The 21,253-nt window shown below is 40.1% G+C and overlaps 1 protein-coding gene across 2 annotated transcripts in view; it reads right to left on the reverse strand.

The window, feature by feature from the left end:
* LOC129764994 (uncharacterized) overlaps positions 1 to 21,253 on the reverse strand; it is a 196,396-nt gene that overhangs the window by 38,622 nt on the left and 136,521 nt on the right. For both annotated transcript variants that reach the window (XM_055764722.1, XM_055764720.1), the window contains exons 3-4: positions 10,297 to 10,418; positions 10,062 to 10,225 (exon numbers count right to left, since the gene is read on the reverse strand). In XM_055764722.1, coding sequence (XP_055620697.1) covers positions 10,062 to 10,225; positions 10,297 to 10,418 — 286 coding nt within the window. The remainder of the gene's footprint in view (positions 1 to 10,061; positions 10,226 to 10,296; positions 10,419 to 21,253) is intronic.

Raw genomic sequence — 21,253 nt, forward strand, 5'->3', positions numbered from 1 at the left:
TGTCTCAACTGCAGGAAAGTTCGCCGCGATAGGATTCACGATGAATATTCAGTTCAATGCGTGCATTGACATAACGAAAACATATTGCGACATACCTCCAGCTTGTGTATTGTTCTTTCGAAGCAACAACTAATCATCAATCAATCTTCTTCGGTTTATTCAAAGGTCACTCAAACATTCTACTAAAGTGTTATTTCTAAAATTTCGATGCATTCTGGAAAAATATCCGAAAATCCGAGACAAGCGAATTGAATGAAATCTTTTCGTAGTCCTACGACAACAATGCGGTCGTGCCTTGGTCATAACCCTCTATAGTTTTTTTTCGTCTGTAAACCAAATCTCACGTTTTTACATCTAACTTGTCCGAGAGGCTACGATCATAACCTCAGTTTGTTGGTTTACCAGTTTGGAGGTAAACCAACACCGCATTGTCGATGTAGGACTACTAAATTATTTCCAGCAAAAATATACATTATAAAAATTTAAAAATTAATGATTTAGTACAAATATTTGGTAGCACTGACAAGGGCCGACAAAAGCGTGCTTGCACTGAGGGCCGCAAACGGTTCGCAAAGTAATAAAAAGCCAATTTAAGCAAAATGACAGATTATCTCTTAGCATATACCGTTGGTTGTTCGCTGTCTAGAGCAAAACTGAGACACTGAACTTATCGAATACCCAAGTAGATCTAAGTACCCACAAATAATACTACGCAGTATATAGAATTCCTTTAGCGCAACTGAAATGCGGTTGATTCGATTTTCTCACTTTCAGCGCTGTAATACGGACATCAATCGTTTCATGTTAATCCAGTAAAAGGTAAAACCCCCATGCTCACGTTTATGAATGCTTTCATTCAGCGTCTAAGCTGTACGCTAGCAGGATTGAGCAGGATTGACTTCGATTTCAAATCCCTAATGGCTTATTAATATTGGAAACGGGCAGAAGCGAATGCATAGTTGCCCGTTATTGACGGTACGGATAGGTAAGCACACAAACTGGCAGAACAAATATATGGGAAAATGGGAATTCATCAATTTAAACCGTTTTCCGTAAAGGGAATCGTAGGGTATAGCACTTCAAACAAACCTTAGAGAACCTTCCGATTCGATTGGTATATAAAGAATTGGGTCCTAGCGGAAATAGTTATTTCATAAAAACGTGACTGGTTTTCTGAACCGGCAAAATAATTCTTCCAGCTGAATCCAGCTCTAAGAAAAAAAAAGCTAAAGACGTTTTACAATTTCCCACAAATGCGAAGAATCCTACTCCGTACCCATTAAAGATGCACATCCAAGTTACAACGAACCAACAACCTTGAAGAATGCGGTAGAGCGCCATCATAACATCCAAATGTAATAATGTGTCGTCTGGGGAACGCTGCATTCAGATGAAACAATAATAATGACTCAATTCAAGCCCAACCAACCCCGTGTCCTGCCCCACGGGTTTGAAGGGGTGGTATGCGTTAACCGCAGAATGGACCATAGGGAATGCACCGTTGCACCAGCAGCAAACCAACCAAAACAAAAACAACACATTTCACACGGTATGCTGCTGCGTGTGAAGAGGGGCATCAGTTTAAGAGGTTTTCTTTCGGTTCTTCGCACTGCAATAATCCTCCCTCTTTACACTGTGCGGCGATGTCCGTTTCTTTCGCGCTTTTATTACCTCCCACACTCTTCTCGTTGTCCCAGCATACAGAGTCTGAGTGACAGCCGTCAGATTCCAGGAAAAAGAATCACTCAACGTGACGAATCTTCCGGTAGCTAGCTGCTGTTGGGGCGATTGGCTGCGGCGCAAAATTTGATGAGCCGAGACAGGTTAAGTAGGGATAAGGTGAACTAAAATGATGGACCTATGGAATTTGTACCCGCGTGATTAGTCTGTGTTGTAGTTGAGTGCAAGTGAGCCACCTTAAAACAATCCGAGAAATACCAGCAACAATGTTCAGCAGCGTGAAACACGCATTTGTGCATAGTTCTAATCGACCCTGGCGTAAAAATCGCGCGATAAAAACGCTGCATTGTAAAACAAGCTTAACACATGGAGTAGCTCCCGAGAACAGTCTACCCTCAATCAATAAACCAAATAAGGGTGTAATTAATCGTTTGTTTGAATCGTATGCTTTAATTTCTTTTGCATTGCGGGCGTGAATGTCCAATTGTAAGCTTCAAGAGCAATCTCAATGTCGGGTGAAGGGTGGTTTTGATGAGCATTTGAATCGCATTGTTTCGATTTTCTATCGACAGTTACCCCTTGAATCGAATCGATTAATACAAGCCGGCAGCAGCATTAACAGAATCACGCATTCAGAATCCTACAAATTCACCGGGTGCGCTTCCCGAGAGCCGCAAGACGTTACGCCCCTTGAATATGTATAAAGTCGGATACAAAACGACTCATATCGCCTGTCATGGGTGCTGCTGCTGCACGCGGACCAGCAGACGATGAGGCGGACATCCGCTTCCTAGAACACCCAGAAAAAGCAAGCGAAACATGCCTCCCGGTCGGCGAGAGGCTCGTACCAACGCTTGAAGGCCGCCAACTTTACCAAGAATTACGACGATTGGGCTAGGTGGCAGGCATCGCGCCTGTTCAAAGGCGTGTTCTTTCGTGGATCGTGGGTCGCACTAAATTTACGACTTTAGGAAGAGTCTCAGATATAATAAAGAGTTGAATATTGGCAGTTGGGCGGCAGGTCGCGCGATTATCGTTACCCGGCGGTGGTGCGCTGCTAGAATCTGTAATCAGCTGGTCATGTGTCAGCCACGGATAGTGGTGAGCATATCGACGACGAGTCGTCGACGAAATGTACGCATTTTAACAGACAAAGCATGAATTGTTTGCGTGGTACTTTAAATCGTTTTTGTGTCTTGTCGCTCTGCGAAAAATCGATTCTGGTGGACGATGCGCGGACTTAAACAACACATTCAAGGTCGCTTTCGTGTCGCGGTTATGGCTATCGCCTGCGGCAGCTGCGTGCACAAAGTGTCAGCAAGCGTGCGTGTGCACACACGCCTCATCGATGGCTGCTGGTTATTACGGTTCGATCCGATAAGCGTTTTCGACTGCCAGAGCTTTTGGGAGGTTCAACGGGGTTGGACGGGGTATGATTACACACAATGCGATACATGCTTGCACAGAAGAGAATGATCCGTAGGGTGGGTTTTTTTTTCCAGAGTCTTAGATGGTGAAGTGATAGAACGACGTGGAGGGTGAATGATTTCACCCTGGTTGGGGGTAATTTTCTAGCGGAGTATACGTTATGGAAACAACAATAACAATCAAGCTACGACACCGAATATTCTACAATTGGAAATGAGAGGTCGATCATGCTGGGGGTGTCAATGAACTTATTAAACACACGCTTGATGGCTCAACGAGACTGCACGGCTACAGTTGATGAGTTTTGGCGCAACGGTTTTTACCGGCAGCAAATGATTTGATGTGATTTTGAATGTACCCATCGCGTTACACATGGCTGATATTCTGACAAGTGGATGTTTTAGAAATCATTGTATTGTTTTTTTTTTCTTTTATTTCATAGTTTTCCAGTTGAATTGATATGAAAGTTGATATCGAAAATAGCAAATTTACTTTCCAAATTGTATCACGCAACAACGGATTGCAAATTTAAAGTACACCCAGCTTCGAATCGCAAGAATTAGAGAATATATAAATAGCTGAGGTTCCAGTTCGTGAAAGTTTGCCAGCGAACGTTGGGTCAAACTGATAGTTCAAGCGGAAAGTAAGGAGTAACTAACGAGAACCAAATCAAGAAAAAATCTAGTTTTGATGTCATGAATGTTGAACATATAAATATAAACCTATTCAAGCAGGAGCAAATATTTGTAATTTTAATGAACACTATACCAAAAAGTGTATATTTTTTCATAAAGAAATATCAGAGGAAAATTCAATAAGGAAGCTCCAAAATGACTTGGTTCTGCTGAATTGACGTTCTATGGAAAAAAAAGTCATTTTCGACGTTTTGGACCACAGAAAATCTATGTTCGCAAAATGTCAACAATTCCTACAATTCCTAGTACAAGCACCATTATAAGCGCATATGCTATTGAGAGCCAGGAATACTGGTTTATAGTTATAAAAACCCGTAAAGCCTTCGAAATCATATTACCATCTACCCTTTTCAGAGTCATCAATTTTTTTTTGCTAAAAAGATTTCTAGTTTGAGAATTGGAAGAACAAAGTGTTTGAACATGTGCATGTCGAATTTAGTTCAGCTTTAAAAACGTCAAGTGGAATATTTATTACACGTGCAAACGATTCAATTTTTCCTCGTTTACTTGAATTCTATTAAAGCTCAATCTCAAGTTTTTTGATCATCATATAATTTCTTTATACATGCTCAAACGTTCTATATTGCTTTTCGAAAAATTTTAGACACTTTTTTTATGTCGCCATTGATTTGCAACATCCTGTGGTGTTGGTTTTTTCGATTTTTCCTGAATATACCAATTTTTGAAAAAATCGCGATTCAACTTGACCGATTTCCGATCTGATACCTACAAATAAAAGGTACTGATGAACTTTCTACAAATACAGCCATTCCATGCCAAACCGATATAGTGGTTCTCAGATTTTCGTGAAAAGTGGTAGTTTTGTTCTTTATCGCAAAACATTAGACCCGTATTTTTTTTATTTTTTCAGTAGGGTGACCATTTTCATTTTAGGGTGGTCCGAAAAATCAACTTTTTCCATTTTTTTTTTTTCCAAAAATGACATTTTTCATAACTTTTGAACTACCAGACCGATACAGATGTTCGATATATCAAACTAAAGCAAATATCCTTGTATTTTTCGGAAAAATACTAAACCTGCAGAAAAATTGAATTTTGTTCTCGTTATTATTGATTGTATTCGTTTTTTTTTTATTGTTTTCATAGTATCGGGACCGAAGACGCTATATATTTTTATATTTTTTTCTGGAAAGCTGAGGATTTTTCACATAGCATATGTCGAAACTAAAGAGGCATTTTTTTCCGTTTTTGAGTTATGATTTTTCAAACTTAACCGATGGTTCGAAAAATAATTTTTTTCCTTATTTTTCCAACACGAAAATTCATAACTTTTGATCTACTGGATCGAATCATCGTTCCATATTTCTATGCGACTAGATTGGATGTATGCGATGTATGCGTATGCAAAATCAATTAATTGGTAAATGTGTCATTTTTTCAAAAAAGACTGGCTAATTGGCTTTGATTTGATATATCGATCATCTGAATCGGTACAGTAGTTCAAAAGTAATAAATTTTTGAACAAAGTAATTTTTGGAAAAAAGTTAAAAACGATTTTTTGGATCATCGGTTAACTTTGAAAAATCATGACTTATAAAGGAAAAAAAACGCCTCTTTGGTTTCGACATATGTTATGTGAAAAATTCTCAGCTTTCCAGAAAAATTATAAAAAAATATAGCGCCCTTGGTCCCGAGACTATGAAAACAATAAAAAACGAATACAATAAATAATAATGAGAACAAAATTCAATTTCTCTGCAGGTTTAGTATTTTTTTAAAAAGACAAGGTGATTGGCTTTAATTTGATATGTCGATCATCTGAATCGGTCTAGTAGTTCAAAAGTTATGAATTTTATGAAGAAAGTCATTTTTGGAAAAAAGAGAAAAAAGTTGATTTTTCGGACAACCCTGAAATGGAAATGATTACCCTACTGAATAAATAAAAAAATACGGGTCTAATGTTTTGCAATAAAGAACAAAACTACCACTTTTCACGAAAATCTGAGAACCACTATATCGGTTTGGCATGGAATGATTGAATACGGAACTGTACTTCAAATGCTTAGATTTAAGTAAAACCTTTGAAAATAGCTGTTTTTGTGGTTTCCGAGGTGTCGAGACAATAGAGAGGGAGAGAAAGAGAGAGAGCCTAGCTGTTCACATCATTTTTGGAAAGCGAAGATTGCCATACAAATGAAACACAAATGTCTGCATAACTCAAGAACTAAGCATGCAAACAAAATTTGGCATGTGGATGTTTTAGGGGGCAAGAAAAGTTTCTATTGTGATACGAAACTACTCACCCTCTTTAAGTTTGGAAAGGAGCTGCCACATGAATGAAATACAAATTTCTGCGTATCTCGAGAACCAATCAAGCAAAGGGGTAAGCGCAAAACTCGAAGAATGAATTGTCCGATTTGAGATGTCATCATTTCATTATATTTTCTTTATCAAATATGTATTCCATGTAAGAAAGGAACATGGTTTTTGCAAGTGATTGAAAAATGTTGAACGAGAATTGTATCTGAAAATAATTTGATATTACAATGTCGAGTTTTGGTAGAAGTACTAGGAAATTCATAGTAAGGTAATTGTAAAGGGTCAATTAGAAGATCAATCAATGAATAGTACTGCGATTGGACCCAGGAACGTTCGCTTAGCAAGAAAACGTGAACATTTGAATGTATTGATAACAAAAAAAACCGTTTTGGACGGAACGTAGTTTGCCGGGTCAGCTAGTGGTATATAAAAATTGTACTTTTCTGCTGCATTGGTTATTCGTTATTAACAGCACGGGTTGATAAGCACAGAAAATCACAAATGCACAGAACAAATGTGTGAGAGAATGAAATGTACAGGTTGGACTCGATTATCCGGGATTCGATTATCCGGAATTTTAGACTCGATTATCCGGAGTATCAATATTGATATCAAATGAAAGGGCTTCACTAGTAGAATACAGTTATTTATGAAAAATGCGGCCACTACAAAATGGCGGATTACATATTTTCAGTAATTTATAAAAAATTATGAAAAATGCAAATCCAACATAGCGCCATATTTTTTTCAAAGCCCCATCAATATGGGTATGCTCGACTGGAAGAACACAGTAGATCATGAAAAATCCAAATCCAGGATGACCGCAGTTCCCAAATAAAAAATTACTTTTTAATGGTTATATTCAGCTTATCCTGATTGTATGTATGTTTGAGTGTTTTTAGGGTTGTCCCACATTAATAGATAATTGACCCCGTTCCTTTTGACTGATTGATCTGAAATTTGGAACATACTTTTAATTCTACTGTCATTATAAAACTGCGAATTCTATGTTCTTGAAAAATTTAATTTGGCCTCCAAAAAATGGGGGGTATATGATGAAACAACTAATTGTGGATAATGGAAAACCAACGTTTATTTCTTACCTAATTTTATTCGGAATATTGTCATGATGTACTGTATTCTATTAGTCAAATCATTTCATTTGATACCGATTATGAGGAAATTACAAAAAATACATAGTCGACCATTTAGTGGCGGCGACTTTTGTCTCGTGTTCTCCATGTCAAGTCATTTTAGCGATGGCCAAATTGAATTTTTTGAGATCATGGAATACGTAGTTTGATAATGACAGTATAATTAAAGGTGTCTTCCAAATTTCAGATTAATCAGTCAACAGGAATGGGGTCAATTAACAAACATTCAAACATACATACAAACAGGTCAAGCTGAATGAAACCGTTTAAAAAGAAATTAGTTGTTTGGGGCCTTTGGGGCGGCCAATTTGGAATTAAATTTTTCATGATTTGCTATGTTCTACTAGTCGAGAACTTCCTTTTGATACCCATATTGAAGAGATTATGAAAAAAAATATATGGCGCCATTTTGTGGTGGCGGCCATTTTGGATTTTCATTTTTCATAAATTACTGTAATTACTGTATTGATGGGGTTCTGAGAAAATTTGTAATCCGCCATTTTGTAGCGTCCGCCATCTTGGATTTTCAAGACAATGAAATACGCGGTTTTATAATGATACCAGAGATAAAGATGTGTTCCAAATTTTAGATCAATCGGTCAACAGGAAGGGGGTTAAATTTATTTTAATGTGGTATAGCGCTTCATACAAAGTTACAAAGTTACAAAGTTACAAAGTCACAAACATACAAACGGATCAACCTAGATAAAACCGTTTAATAAATAAGTGCAAATCATAATCATAATACGTTTACCGAGAGAAAATTGTTTTTATATAACTCGATTATCCGGAGTGAAAAAAAAATTAATACTCCGGATAATCGAGTCCGACCTGTAATGTATAGAATATCAAATCTTGAGGAATTGAAGATGGTTCAAAAAATATTTTTTCAAATTTTTCCAAAAAAGTCTTTGTTGAAAAAATCATAACTTTTTAACAACTAGACCGATTCAGTTGATCTAAACATCAAATTGTAGCCAATGATCTAGTTTTCTTTTAAAACATATTACGCTTGGGAAAAAATGGGATTTTCTTGTTTGTAATTGGCGATTGTGTTAGTTTTTCATAGTTGTCTCGGTTAAAGATAGAGGCGCTATAATTTTTAAATTTTTTTTTTGGAAGCTGAGGTTTCTTTTACATAAAATACCCAAAAATCAAAGATGTGTCTTTTTTCGTTTCGAGTTATGATTTTTCGAATTCAACTTGTTTCCCGTCTTCGTTCAATATTCCTATGCAACTAGACTAGATCTATGCTACTATAAACCGATTTCTTCGCAAGTGTTATATTTTTTCCGAAAAAAGACTAGCTCATTGGCTTCAATTTTATATGTCAATTAGCTGAATTTGTCCAGTGGTTCAAAATTTTTAAAGGTTTAATTTGATATATCGATCTTCTGAATCGGTCTAGTTGTTAAGTATTTTCGTAAAAAGTCATGTTTGAGAAAAAGGGGAGCAATGGATTTTTCGATTAATGAAAAAATGAAAAAATACTAATATAATATATTGCGATAAAGAACAAATATGCCACTTTTCACGAAGATCTGAGAACCACTATATCGGTTTCACATGGAATGGCTGAATAAGTATAATAAGAATCAAATGCTGTTGGCTTTCTGAGAAATTTGGACTTTAAATCCTTAATTTCACGAATGAATGAATAAAATAAAATATTATCCATAGTGCGACACCGAAATGAGAATTTTACGTAACTTTTTAAGCCTTTCGTAGGGAACTTTTATGAACAATAACAAAACATCATCTTTGAATTCGTTGAGTTGATAAACCTCTATGGGAAAAACGTTTTAGCTGACGAGAGAGGATAATGTGGAATGGCTGATGGTATTAATGGTCATACCATAAATCGTGTACAAACCAATATTTCTCTCGATAAGTTTAGTGAAAATTTCAGTAATATAAAATATCTCATACAGCGCATTCCCTATAAAAAACGACAACCCTTCAAACTCCATGACGAGGTTTCGATTTCGGTTCGATGGCGACTTCGAGAGCTGAACAGAAATAGATTCAACGTTGCTTGAAGATTAGAAGCGAATAAACTGAGAAGTTGAAAGCTTCTTAAGGCAAAAAAAGAGAAGAAGTAGCTTGAAGACGGTTCATTCAGCATTCACTCGAAAACTACTGTTTTTGTTTCGGACAAAAGAAAACAAAATAACGGAAAGGAATCAAACGATTGTTTAGTCAAAATCACATCAATTCTTTTGCGTGTCCCGGTATTCAACAACTATTTTCTGTACATTTTGGATTAGCGTGGTAAGCCAACGACAATCTAAGAGAGGGATAGGTGACTGACTTAAGGAACTTTATTTGTAGTGAACCAACAACACAAAACTACATCAAACTTGCTCTATGCTCACAGAGTGGTTGTAACTCATCCTACCTCAAACATCTGATAGTAACGACCGGACTGATAAATGAGTTGGTTCGGTTCGTTTGTTTGTTTTTTTTTTGTTTGATTATGATGCGCATACGTGTGATGAAAATGATCGGATCTCGAAGATGGCGGAAGAACATATGAGAAGATGGCGACAACAGGAGAGAAAGAGACAGAAGACAACACCACAAAACAGCACAGCAAACAATGGTGAGAAAGAGAAAGAGAGAGAAAAAGCAAAAGAAAGCAATTGTGAGACAACCAGTGTGACCAGTGATGTTAGAATGTGTATGATAGAGTGTGAATAAGTGTGTTTTGTGTTCAAGTAATGCTGAAATAATGAAGTAAAGCTAGAAATGAGGCAAAATTAAACGAAATTATAGCACTATAGAAGAGAAAAATGATGAATGCAATTGATGTGGGCCGGCTTACCTGTACGCATGGTTTGCAGAGATTCACGCAAAGCCCATCGGAGTCCTTGCTGTAGTGTTCCACGAGTTCCTGCAGCGTTCGGAAGGTTGTCCGCCGGGCGATGAAGAACCCTCCCTCATCCAGCTGCCGGATTCGATAGTGCTTGACAGTGTCGCCATCACGAACTGTTAGGGAGGAGGAAAATGTCATAATCGATTATTCTTCATCCAGGAATCAGAGATGCTTTCAAACTCACCCGACAGCGAGTAATCGTTGTGTCGACTCTCCGAGTCGCGGATCAAGAACGCGCCGTGCTCGTTTTCTGGCAGCAACAATTTCTTCTCCGCCTCTATTCTCTTGATCTTTCGGAAGTACCATCTAGGGCGGAAGAAAAAAGACAGAAACAAAACAAAAACAAACGAATTAGTCTTATATTAGTGTTGAACTTTTAGGTGGTTCACTCATTCATTCATTCATCGTTCGATAGCCGAAGTGACAACATCACAGTAGGATTTTTTCTCTCGCTCGAGTTTGGTTTTTGATCGTGTTCGTTCAAGTTTTCTTTTTGCGCGTTGGCAAGTGACGCTCTGTTAGACCCAGCCATGCGTGATACGCGCGGTGGCGCGAGTGTAAACAATTCCGGGAAGCGCTCCCGGTCGGTTATGAACGTCGATCCGTCGACCGTCGCTGCTGATCCGTCGGCAAAAAGGCTTTTAGCAAACAATCGGTATGCTGTGCTGGAAAATGGCGCTGAGCCGCCAGTTGCAAAGAAGGAGAAAGTGCCTCCTTTCTACGTGAAAGGTTTCCCGGAGAACCTTCGGGAAAGCATCGATTATTTCGTGAAACGAGGGCTTAAATGTACAATCCGTCTGTGCACAGAAGGGTTCAAAATAATGGTTGCGGCAATGAACCACTACGCTGCGGTGGAAACGCTATTAAAGAACCTGAAGGTCGAGTATTTCTCCCATGATATCGAGGCCAACAAGCCTCTCAAAGTGGTTTTGCGCGGCCTTCCAGACATGGACGTAGACACGCAGCTGAAGGAGCTCAAGGAAAAAGGGCTGAAGCCAGAGATCATCCATAAAATGAAGCGGCATGACCAGAAACGTAAATATCGAGACCAACTATATCTAGTAAACTTGGTGAAAAATTCCACGTGTCTCAAGGATTTGGAAAACATCCGCACCCTTTTCCACTTCGCCGTGAAGTGGGAGCGCTACCGTCCGGTACACCGTGACGTCACGCAATGTAACAATTGTTTGTTGTTCGGACACGGCACCAGAAACTGCCACATGGCAAACCGGTGTATCAAATGTGGAGCTACGCACGCCGCTGATGCGTGTGGTTTAATGGAGGATGCTGACCCAGTATGTGCCAACTGTGGAGCTGGTCACCTGGCCACCAGTAGGGCTTGTCCTAAGCGTGCTGAATATATAGAAATCAGAAAGCGAGCTTCAATCGGTAATCAGCCAGGTCGCAGACGAGTACCGGAAAACAATCAGCAAAATTTCCCTGCCATCGTTCAGCGTCGCCCGATTCCAGTGCTTCAACCACTCCCACTCAACAATCGAATAGCAGCCTCTGCTGCAGCAACATCAACTGATAGGGTTTCCAATCCCTCGGTTCGCCAGAGACAAACGTATGCAGCAACCGTCGCATCATCCCCGTCGCCCCCAGGACTTTCCTGGAATCAAGATCGTTCCACTCCAGTTGTGTCCGGAGAGACCGACGATTCCCCGTTCACCTCTCAAGAACTCGTCACTCTGTTGGCGGAGGTAATAAATATCTTGCGAAACTGCAAAACACGATCTGAACAGCTGCAAGCGGCCGTTGCTCTCATCGACAAATATGGACCGTGAAAACCTCCGAATAGCAAATTGGAACGCTTGCTCGCTCAAGAGCAAGAGCATTGAGTTCATTGGTTTTCTCAACGAGCAGAACATCGACATCCCCATCGTCACAGAAACTCATCTAAAGCCCGAAGTCAACATGTACCTTCCTGATTTCCGGCTCCTTAGGCTTGATCGAACGGACTCTAGGGGTGGAGGAGTGGCTGTTATTTTGAGAAGGAATATTCGCTGTAAGTTACTACCATGTTTTCAACTGAGGACCATTGAAGCTTTAGGGGTGGAAGTTTCCACTTCTGTTGGCCCAATCACCTTTATCGCGGCCTATTGTCCGCGGCAAACGAATGTAAGAGATGGCTCGACAGCAGCCTTGAAACGTGACATCGTGAAGCTCACTCGCAGGTGGGAAAACTTCATTATTGCCGGCGACCTGAATGCCAAGCACCAAGCCTGGGGCAACAGTCGACGTAACCAGAACGGAACTGTGCTCGCTGAGGATCTGCAGGCGGCGCAGTACACCGTCTTGAGCCCGGACTCTCCCACCCGGTTGAGCCGATCTGGTGCTCATTCAACCATCGATTTTTTCCTCACCAACATGGCAAACATATCGAATCCCGTCGTCTACCAGGTTCTCAGCTCGGACCACTATCCGGTGGTGGCTGAGGTTGGCTCCACTGTCCATAGGTTCCAAGTATCCAGACGCAACTACCATCATGCCACCATTGGGTGCGGTTTCGGCAGTGCGTTGATGAGTCCATCGATTACGAAACCCAGCCGGAGACAACTGATGACATCGACCAGTGTCTTCATCATATTAACGAGATGATTTCCCGCTCAAGGGAGAACAATATTCCATCATCCAGACAAGTGAGTAATACTCCGCACCTCGAAAGAAATACCAAAGACCTCATTCGTCTCCGTAATGCTATTAGGCGGCAGTACCAGCGTACTGGTCAACCCAACTTAAAAACACATTGCAACCGCTTTACAAAAATTATCCAAGCCAGGATGGTGGATCTTCGCAATGAAAATTTCAATAATTTAATCCGCTCTCTCCCAGATTGTGCTAAGCCGTTCTGGAAGATCACAAAAGTCTTGAAAAACAAGCCTAAACCCATTCCACCACTGATTCCACTGCATCGCCCGACTGATTCAAACATTCTACTGATAACCCCCACAGAGAAGGCTGCTGAAATAGGTCAACATTTTGTTAGCTCTCATAATCTGGGACAACACATGATCAGCCCGCATGAGGCGGCTATTGGTGAAAGTTCTACCATCCTCCAAACGATTCCGAACGTTTTTCCCGAAGAATCTGAGATTTCAGCTGACGAACTGTTGACCTATATCAAATCATCCAAAAACATGAAGGCCCCAGGTTTCGACAACATCCTGAATCTGGAGCTCAAACATTTGAGTCCCAGTTTTTTCAATCATCTGGCATTGATCTTCAACCAATGTCTCCGACTTGGCTATTTCCCCTCGTGTTGGAAGTCAGCCAAAGTCATTCCCATCCGGAAACCTGGGAAGGATCCCACGGCCCCTTCTAGTTACAGACCTATCAGCCTTCTTTCGGGGTTATCAAAGCTGTTTGAAAAAGCAATATACCAGCGTCTTTTGATATCTGCTGAAGGGAATAACATTTTGATCGATGAGCAGTTCGGTTTTAGGAAGGGTCGATCGACTATTCATCAGCTGATCCGAGTCACCAACATTCTCAGACGGAACAAGTCTGTCTCTAAAACATCAGCCATGGCATTGTTGGACGTGGAAAAAGCGTTCGATAATGTCTGGCATGATGGCTTGGCCTATAAGCTGCAACGATACGGTCTTCCAATTTTCCTCGTGAAAATCATTCAGAGCTATCTACTAGACAGGACATTCCGAGTCTCTCTCAACGGCTCCAACTCCGATGCTTTTTACATTAGCTCGGGTGTACCACAAGGAAGTATTTTTGGACCCATTTTATTCAACCTATTTACATCTGACATTCCAACTCTCCCTGATGGAGGAATATTGTCGCTGTTCGCGGATGACACATCCATAGTATATAGCGGAAGAGTTATCGGACCTCTCACTGCCAAACTCCAGAGAGGCTTGAATGTCCTGTCTGAGTACTTTAGCAGCTGGAAGATCTGTATCAATGCAGCGAAAACTCAGGTCATCATTTTCCCTCATTCTAGGTCTCCCAGACTTGTTCCGTCTGAGAATAACTCAATACGATTGAATGGCTCAGTGGCGGAATGGACTAAAGAGGCAGTGTACCTTGGCCTCACACTAGACAGCAAGCTTCTTTTCAGGGAGCATATTGATAAAACGAGCACTAAGTGCAATATCCTAATTAGCTCATTATATCCACTTATACATAGGAGATCTACCCTATCCTTGAAAAATAAGTTTGCTGTCTATAAACAAATTATCTTGCCTGTCATCGAGTACGGTATGCCCATTTGGGAGAGTTGTGCTAACAGCCACCATCTCAAACTGCAGAGGATCCAAAACAAGATCCTCAGGATGATTTTGAATAGTCCACCTCGAACTCGAAACTCTGAGGTCCACCGCCTGGCTGGTGTAGCGACCCTGGAGGAACGGAGAACGGTAGTTCTAGAGAGGTTCAGAGTTGCTTGTCTGCGATCCGCCCATTTGATTGTACGCGATCTTGTTCACTAGGTTAGGTTATCAAATTCTTTCAATTAGGTAGGTTGTCAAAATTTTTCAATTAGTTAGGTTATCAAATTCATCTGATCCTTTACTTGCCTTCAAAGTATAATTTTGTACAACCAGTTGAAAACAACAAACTTTGAATATTATAAAACTGTGAATTCCAAAGATGAAGCCGTTTAGGCTAAATCAATTGATATGTATAACCAAATTTATAGAACATTTGTTAATGTAAATAAAAGTTATTTTACTACTACTAGGTGGTTCACTCTGCCATTGACGATAGCGCGATGGGATTCATGTTATCCGCAACCAGCATCCACTACTTGAGGTAATTCTTTGAATGCATAATTACGGTGAACGTTATGTTGAAATCATGGTACAAGAGTATATTTGGTTGACTGATTGTAAAACTTGCATTTTTTTTATTAACAATAATTATAAATAGTCATATAAAATTCTAAATTCTGTTAAAGGATTTTATTCGTTTTTCAGTAACAAAAATTATGTATCTGATCAACGTTTTAAGATATGAGACATGAGTAAGATACACACAATTCAAATCGATATATCATGACATCACAGTAAACCTATTCGGGGAAGTTCTTTAGAGCCCTGATTTTGGGGAATTTTCTTCGTACTGAGAAATTCGTTGTTTCGAATATTTCCGATTTCGTTGAAACTCTACTCGGAATTTTCACCCTCGAGCATGGGTAGACGTTATACAATAGCTCGTACATCCTTCCCTCGTGTGTTAGAGGGATGTGTTTTTCGCAAATATTATCGCAGACAATGTCACTGTTCTAATTTCGCTGCAATATCATTAAACAATTCCATGTGAGCCCTCAATTAAAATCTTCAAAAAAACACGATATTCCACTATACACCCAACATTATTTTTGGATTAGGATTTTTCTTGTGGAGAACTGCAGCTATGGACCGGGTTTATTGGAGAAGAGTAGTGAATCAGATCTAATCTCAATGGGATGTAGAGTCATAGTAAATAAATAAATAAAATAAAATTGTGTACAACCCAAAGCTGACGTTCAGTCTGAGAGAAAGAGATATCTGCTTCCATACATTTACGTTTTTTAAAGCATTTAAAAAAGGTTATTTGTTCATTTTACCTTTCAGCACACGAATAAGCATTTTTTTCTTTCGAAGATGAAATGTTTTCTGCTGGTTTGGGTGTACTTATAATAGTCAATAAGCTTTCTAAATTTCACCTTAACTTTTTTTAAACTGATTATATACATTCCTCTTTATTCCACGCGGCGAGTGACGTGAGATTGCGAAGTTTACCACTTCATTCTGGAAGCCACAATACAAAAAAAAAATACAAAATACATACAAATGAGAACACGACTCCAAATCTCACCTAGTGACGAACTGTAGTCACGCCATTCGCCTACGGGAATGCAGTGACTTTAGGCATCTCACGTCATTCGCCGCGTGGAATAAGGGAGATTATATACATAATATACGAGTCTAAAACTTTTAAGCTTTTGTAATGTTTAAATCGAACTCATTATGTAAGCATCGCGATTTGTTCATATGGTATAAAAAATTCCAGTTCCGTAATGCTAATGTTTTATTATGTAAACCAAGAATCATGTTTCATACATGCATGATTAATTTACGTGCTGTTATAGTTTCACTGTTTCATTATCACTGGCGCTCGGTTATTATAATATGATGAATAAAATATAAGAAATGGGGAATGTATGAAGTTGAAGTCATTTTTTCACAGATAACTCTTACTATCCATTGTTAATTTTACTTTCATAAGACAACTCGATATATAACTAAGTTTTCCGATTGATTAAAGCAGGACATAAATTTCATTCAAACGTTGTGCGCCAAATGGACAATATTATTTTAATCACACCTGTCAAGCATAATCAGTCCAATCAAGAAAAACAAATGCCCCGCGATAAGCCTAAAAGCGGATATAACACTTAAAACACCACTAAACATTACCGCTACCGCCATTGTCGGTACCTTTGATCATCGACTCGATCGCTGCGTTAATTTATTGATCCTTTGTTATTGATTGTGGCAGTTTTCACTTTTATGACCATTCTTGGCCATGCCATGGTGGGTCTCGTTAGCCATCCCAGCGATTGAATACTGTGACGAGCAAAAAATGTGGATCTGCACTTTCGATGTGTGTAAAAAAACGAGGATACTGAACTGCTATAATGGGGTGGGCAGATTCTTCTAAATGTCGGCACATTTGCTCTGATCCTAACAAGCGGTGTTCGCGAAAGCGTTAACCTGAAACTCGAAGATGAGAGGTCGATCTCTCTGATCCAGACAGTGATCCTGATTCCCAGCGGGAGGAGGCACTTCTTCGTAGCGGTCCGTTACTTTTACTATAATGTTCCCCTTTTCCCAAATTCTGGAGGTTAAATAATAAATGGAACTATAATGCGAATCATAATGAGATTAGCACCATAACACTCCTACAGGATCTGTTTGGAAAGTTTAACAGTCGAAGCAACAATTAGCAACCATAAGGCAGAAGCTACCCATCGAGGGCCGCCAATTTCCAGCATTCAGTGAAATTACACTCTCGAACGATTCTTAATTATGAGAAATTGCACAAAAACGCCTCTCAGGCCAGATAAGGCTATTTTTATGGCCCGCAGATATACATATTCATGCATTGCATCTAATTTTTCGCCACTCTCTTATATCATTCGTCATCATCAGCGCCGCCAACGACGTCTGCCGCGCGGTAATTTGCTGGCGTCAGGCTTCAGCAGCCCCCAGCTCAGGTGTGCGCGTCGCGCGTTTGTTTTGGGTTGGAAAGAGGGTGCTGCCCCCGCGGGGTGAAAATGGGAGGTGTGTTTCTCTTTCTTCTCGGAAAATAACACCGCACATAAACAAACATCAAATTATGCACACCTCGGGTTCCACCGCCGATGCCCTGGGCCAAGCATTCCACCCACATTTGGGACGCCACCGTATTCGCTAAACTGTTTGTGCATGCATCTCGTTGTCACCATTTGGAGCCGCCGCTGGGGTAATTAGGAGCGCCTGCTAGTTTATACTCTTATTTTTTCATCATGCCTTGTTCGATTCATCGGCGTAGCGTGTTGTTGCTGCATCCACAAGTATCACTATCTACATGACAACACGACCACCGATTGATGCTAGGCACCCGGTAATTAGTGCACTTTCTTCATAGCCATCACTTATGTGCAATGACAACAACTGCCGCCGACAGTAGCAACCAGCGCTGGCCAACGCTGGATCAAGCCCCGTGGAAAGCCTCGGACTAATTACAAGTTGCGATGATCACGCTGAAAAGTGGTCCCGGTGGTTCAACGAATGCTCTCTCTCTCTCATTCTCTATCTCTATTGCTGCTCGGAAATGACTTACGAAATTGTTATCGGGGAATGAAATAAAAGAAAACTTTTGCCATGTTTCACGAAACAAACCATTACCCGTATCAAAAGATAGGTTGGTTTTTGTTGAGGCAAGCTTCGTAATTAAAATGTTCATTTTGTCAATTGCCACCTGATAGTGCGGTAATGCGGACATATTTCATGTTAGTTGGGGATGGACTTTATAGTCCAAACCGCGAAGAGGAGAATGGGCATACCCAGCTGGCTGCAAAACAAAAGATAGTCGTGTCAGTGCTGTTCACACATATCGATGTGGGAACTCCGGAGGATGACTACGGGATTCCTTAGGATTCAAAAAAAGGTGTTCAACAAAAAAAAAGCTTCGAACGAAACGCGAGCAAACGTTTATAAAAATTGAGAGACTCAATTTCATAGAAGCCACTGATAGAACATATTTTAGAAACAGTTGTAACATTTTGAAATTATATTTCACCTTCAGTTTTCATCGAAGAACATAGCTCTCACCGCTGAAAAATACCTTTTCCACATCCAGCTTGAAATACACTGCCATTTGACGTTAGTCTACAATTCTCTAGTTCACGAAAATTAAATGATCGATCGGAAAAAAATCATCAATTAGTCAGAATCAGAGTAGCAAAATCTCACACTCATTTCACTGACAGTGCGAGATATTGAGACAACATTAAATTCAATCACCAATGCCTCTGCAGTTCATGACAAATGAACCGAACTTAATTACATGCAACCGACACTCCGTCACGTGGAACATTTGGTTTTTGCATTATTCCCCACACTCATTCGTGTCACTGTCTCACTGATAATGAACACCCGAAATATTCATACGCATCTTCGATCAGCTGACAGTGGATGGGAACAAAATTCCATCCAGAGAAATATCATTCCACTGACACCGCGTCAGACGTTTATATGCGTGTTCGTGTGTATGTTTTCCTGGTATGTTTCTAGCCCCGGTCCCATTTTTGTGCCTCTTATTGCACACACATCGATGGGCAACGGCACATTCGAGTGCTGAGTTTATGGGTGTATGACCAAAGAAAATTTCACCAGGACGCAATGAAAGGTGATATTTTCGGCTTGAGCATTCACTGACATCGAGAATGGACTGATATTTCTGTCGATGGAACGAAAACTATATCAAAACAAACGTGATCCAGCAGTCATTGGCACCGCGACACCGCGATAGAAAGAAGAGAAGAGTGTCGATGGAGATATTTTGCACTGATAAAAATTGGTTTTCGATTTCAACATGTTCTTTCGAAATTTAGCATCCTTGGTCAGAATACACTCCCAAATTCACACAAGCACTCTCCCAAGGCAAAAAAAAAACATTAAAATCAACTCGCGTTTTATTACTTTGGATATTACTTTAGTGTGCATCATTTTTTTAAAAATAACTCTTTAGTAGGAACTTTTTGTGACCCTGAAAAGAACTGATGGTTTGCGTGGTTTTGTGGAAGCAGCTGAAAATGGTTGATTCGTAATCCATTCTTGTTCTCGCGAGAACAGTACACAAGCATTTCTTCTTCTAGATACACAGCAGATACCGAGTGCAACCACAGGAGATTATATATTTGTTACTACCAGCACTATCCACCTTTGACAACGCATTAAATCAACAATGCTTATGTATGATTAAACACGGCCCTTCCATATCGTTGGGTGGAGAGTATGTGGTGGATGGTTTGCGTTAGTTGCTCGTTGTTGACTGCCCAGCATGGGAGAGTAGCACATTTTCTGTTATTTTTAAGATCATTTGAAGTAATAAATCGGGATGCCAAAACATGTGCTACAAATTAAGTCGGATTTGAATCGTCAATCCAGACAACCCGGATGCACCGATTCCATTCTATACCTTATTTATATTATACATGGATTTTTATTATTTTTTTTCAATAAAATGATTAAAATCGAAAAAAAAAGAAAAAAATCGGCATCTTCAATGAAAATTCCAGTGCCTCTTTCAAACTCAAAGATCCTTGTTCCGTGTATGTCGCTGAACTGGGTGCGATATATTACGCATTAGGGATCATTGAAACATTGCCCATCGACCACTATTTTATTTTTTCAGACAGTCTCAGCTCAATAGAGGCAATCCGCTCAATGAAGGTTGATAAACGCTCATCTTATTTCCTAACAAGAATAAGACAACTATTGAGTGTTTTGGTCGAAAAATTATTCAAGATTACCTTAGCATGGGTTCCCTCTCATTGCTCGATTCCGGGGAATGAGAAAGCGGACTCGCTAGCTAAGGTGGGCGCTTTAGAAGGCACTCTTTTTGAAAGGCAAATTGCTTATAATGAATTTTTCCACATTCCTCGTCAGTATACGCTCGTAAGTTGGCAGCGCATGTGGAGTGGTGATGAGTTCGGTCGTTGGTTACACACGATTATCCCTAAGGGCTCGACGAGTGCATGGTTCAAGGGATTGAATGTAGGTCGTGATTTCATTCGTGTGATATCTCGGCTTATGTCCAATCACTACAACCTAAACGCGCATCTCTATCGCATTGGGCTCGCAGCAAACAATCTTTGTGATTGTGGCGATGGCTATCACGACATCGAGCATGTTGTCTGGTCGTGTATCCGATTCCATGCTGCTCGCTCTCAGCTCTCTAGAGCACTGAGAGCACAAGGCAGACAATCGGATATCCCCGTCCGGGATATCTTAGGTAGCCGCGATCTTGATCTTCTGCTTCATCTATACCTGTTCCTCAGAAACGCCAATGTCAACGTTTAATGATGTTTCCTTCGTTGTGTCCCTGTTTCATATCCATCCTATCCGATCTATAAACTTTTACTTAGTTGCGGCAATACATACACACACTCTTTACAGATACACGGGCCAAAGGTTGTGTAGTCCACTGATGATTCAACAAGAGCCAAAGGTTGTACCGCTCATGACAACTCTACACGAGCTGATGATTGCGCCGGCTAGCGACCATTCTATCCTGGATTCCTCGAGTCGAGAAAGACGCTCCACGCTAGATATGGGGTACAGACTAGGGGGGCGTTGCTGATTAATGGTCAGCTGCATCCCAATAGGAAGTATCCCGTGTCGGGCACACGTACAGAGCATCGAAGACTGCGACATACCAATTATGAGAACACTTGTAATACTAACCTCGAGTCAACCGCGAGTAATCGGTTACATATTACTAACATAGTCTAAGCAAACATTGTCAAAATATTGAACTCCCGGCCCCGTTAGGCTGACGCCATATGAGCCTTAATAAAATATATATTTTGAAAAAAAAAAATAATTTTCGATGTATTGGTGGGCACAATCCGCTCTCTGATCTGTCATTCTTAT

The sequence above is a fragment of the Toxorhynchites rutilus genome, chromosome 2 (assembly GCF_029784135.1).
Source record: "Toxorhynchites rutilus septentrionalis strain SRP chromosome 2, ASM2978413v1, whole genome shotgun sequence".
Taxonomy (NCBI): domain Eukaryota; kingdom Metazoa; phylum Arthropoda; class Insecta; order Diptera; family Culicidae; genus Toxorhynchites; species Toxorhynchites rutilus.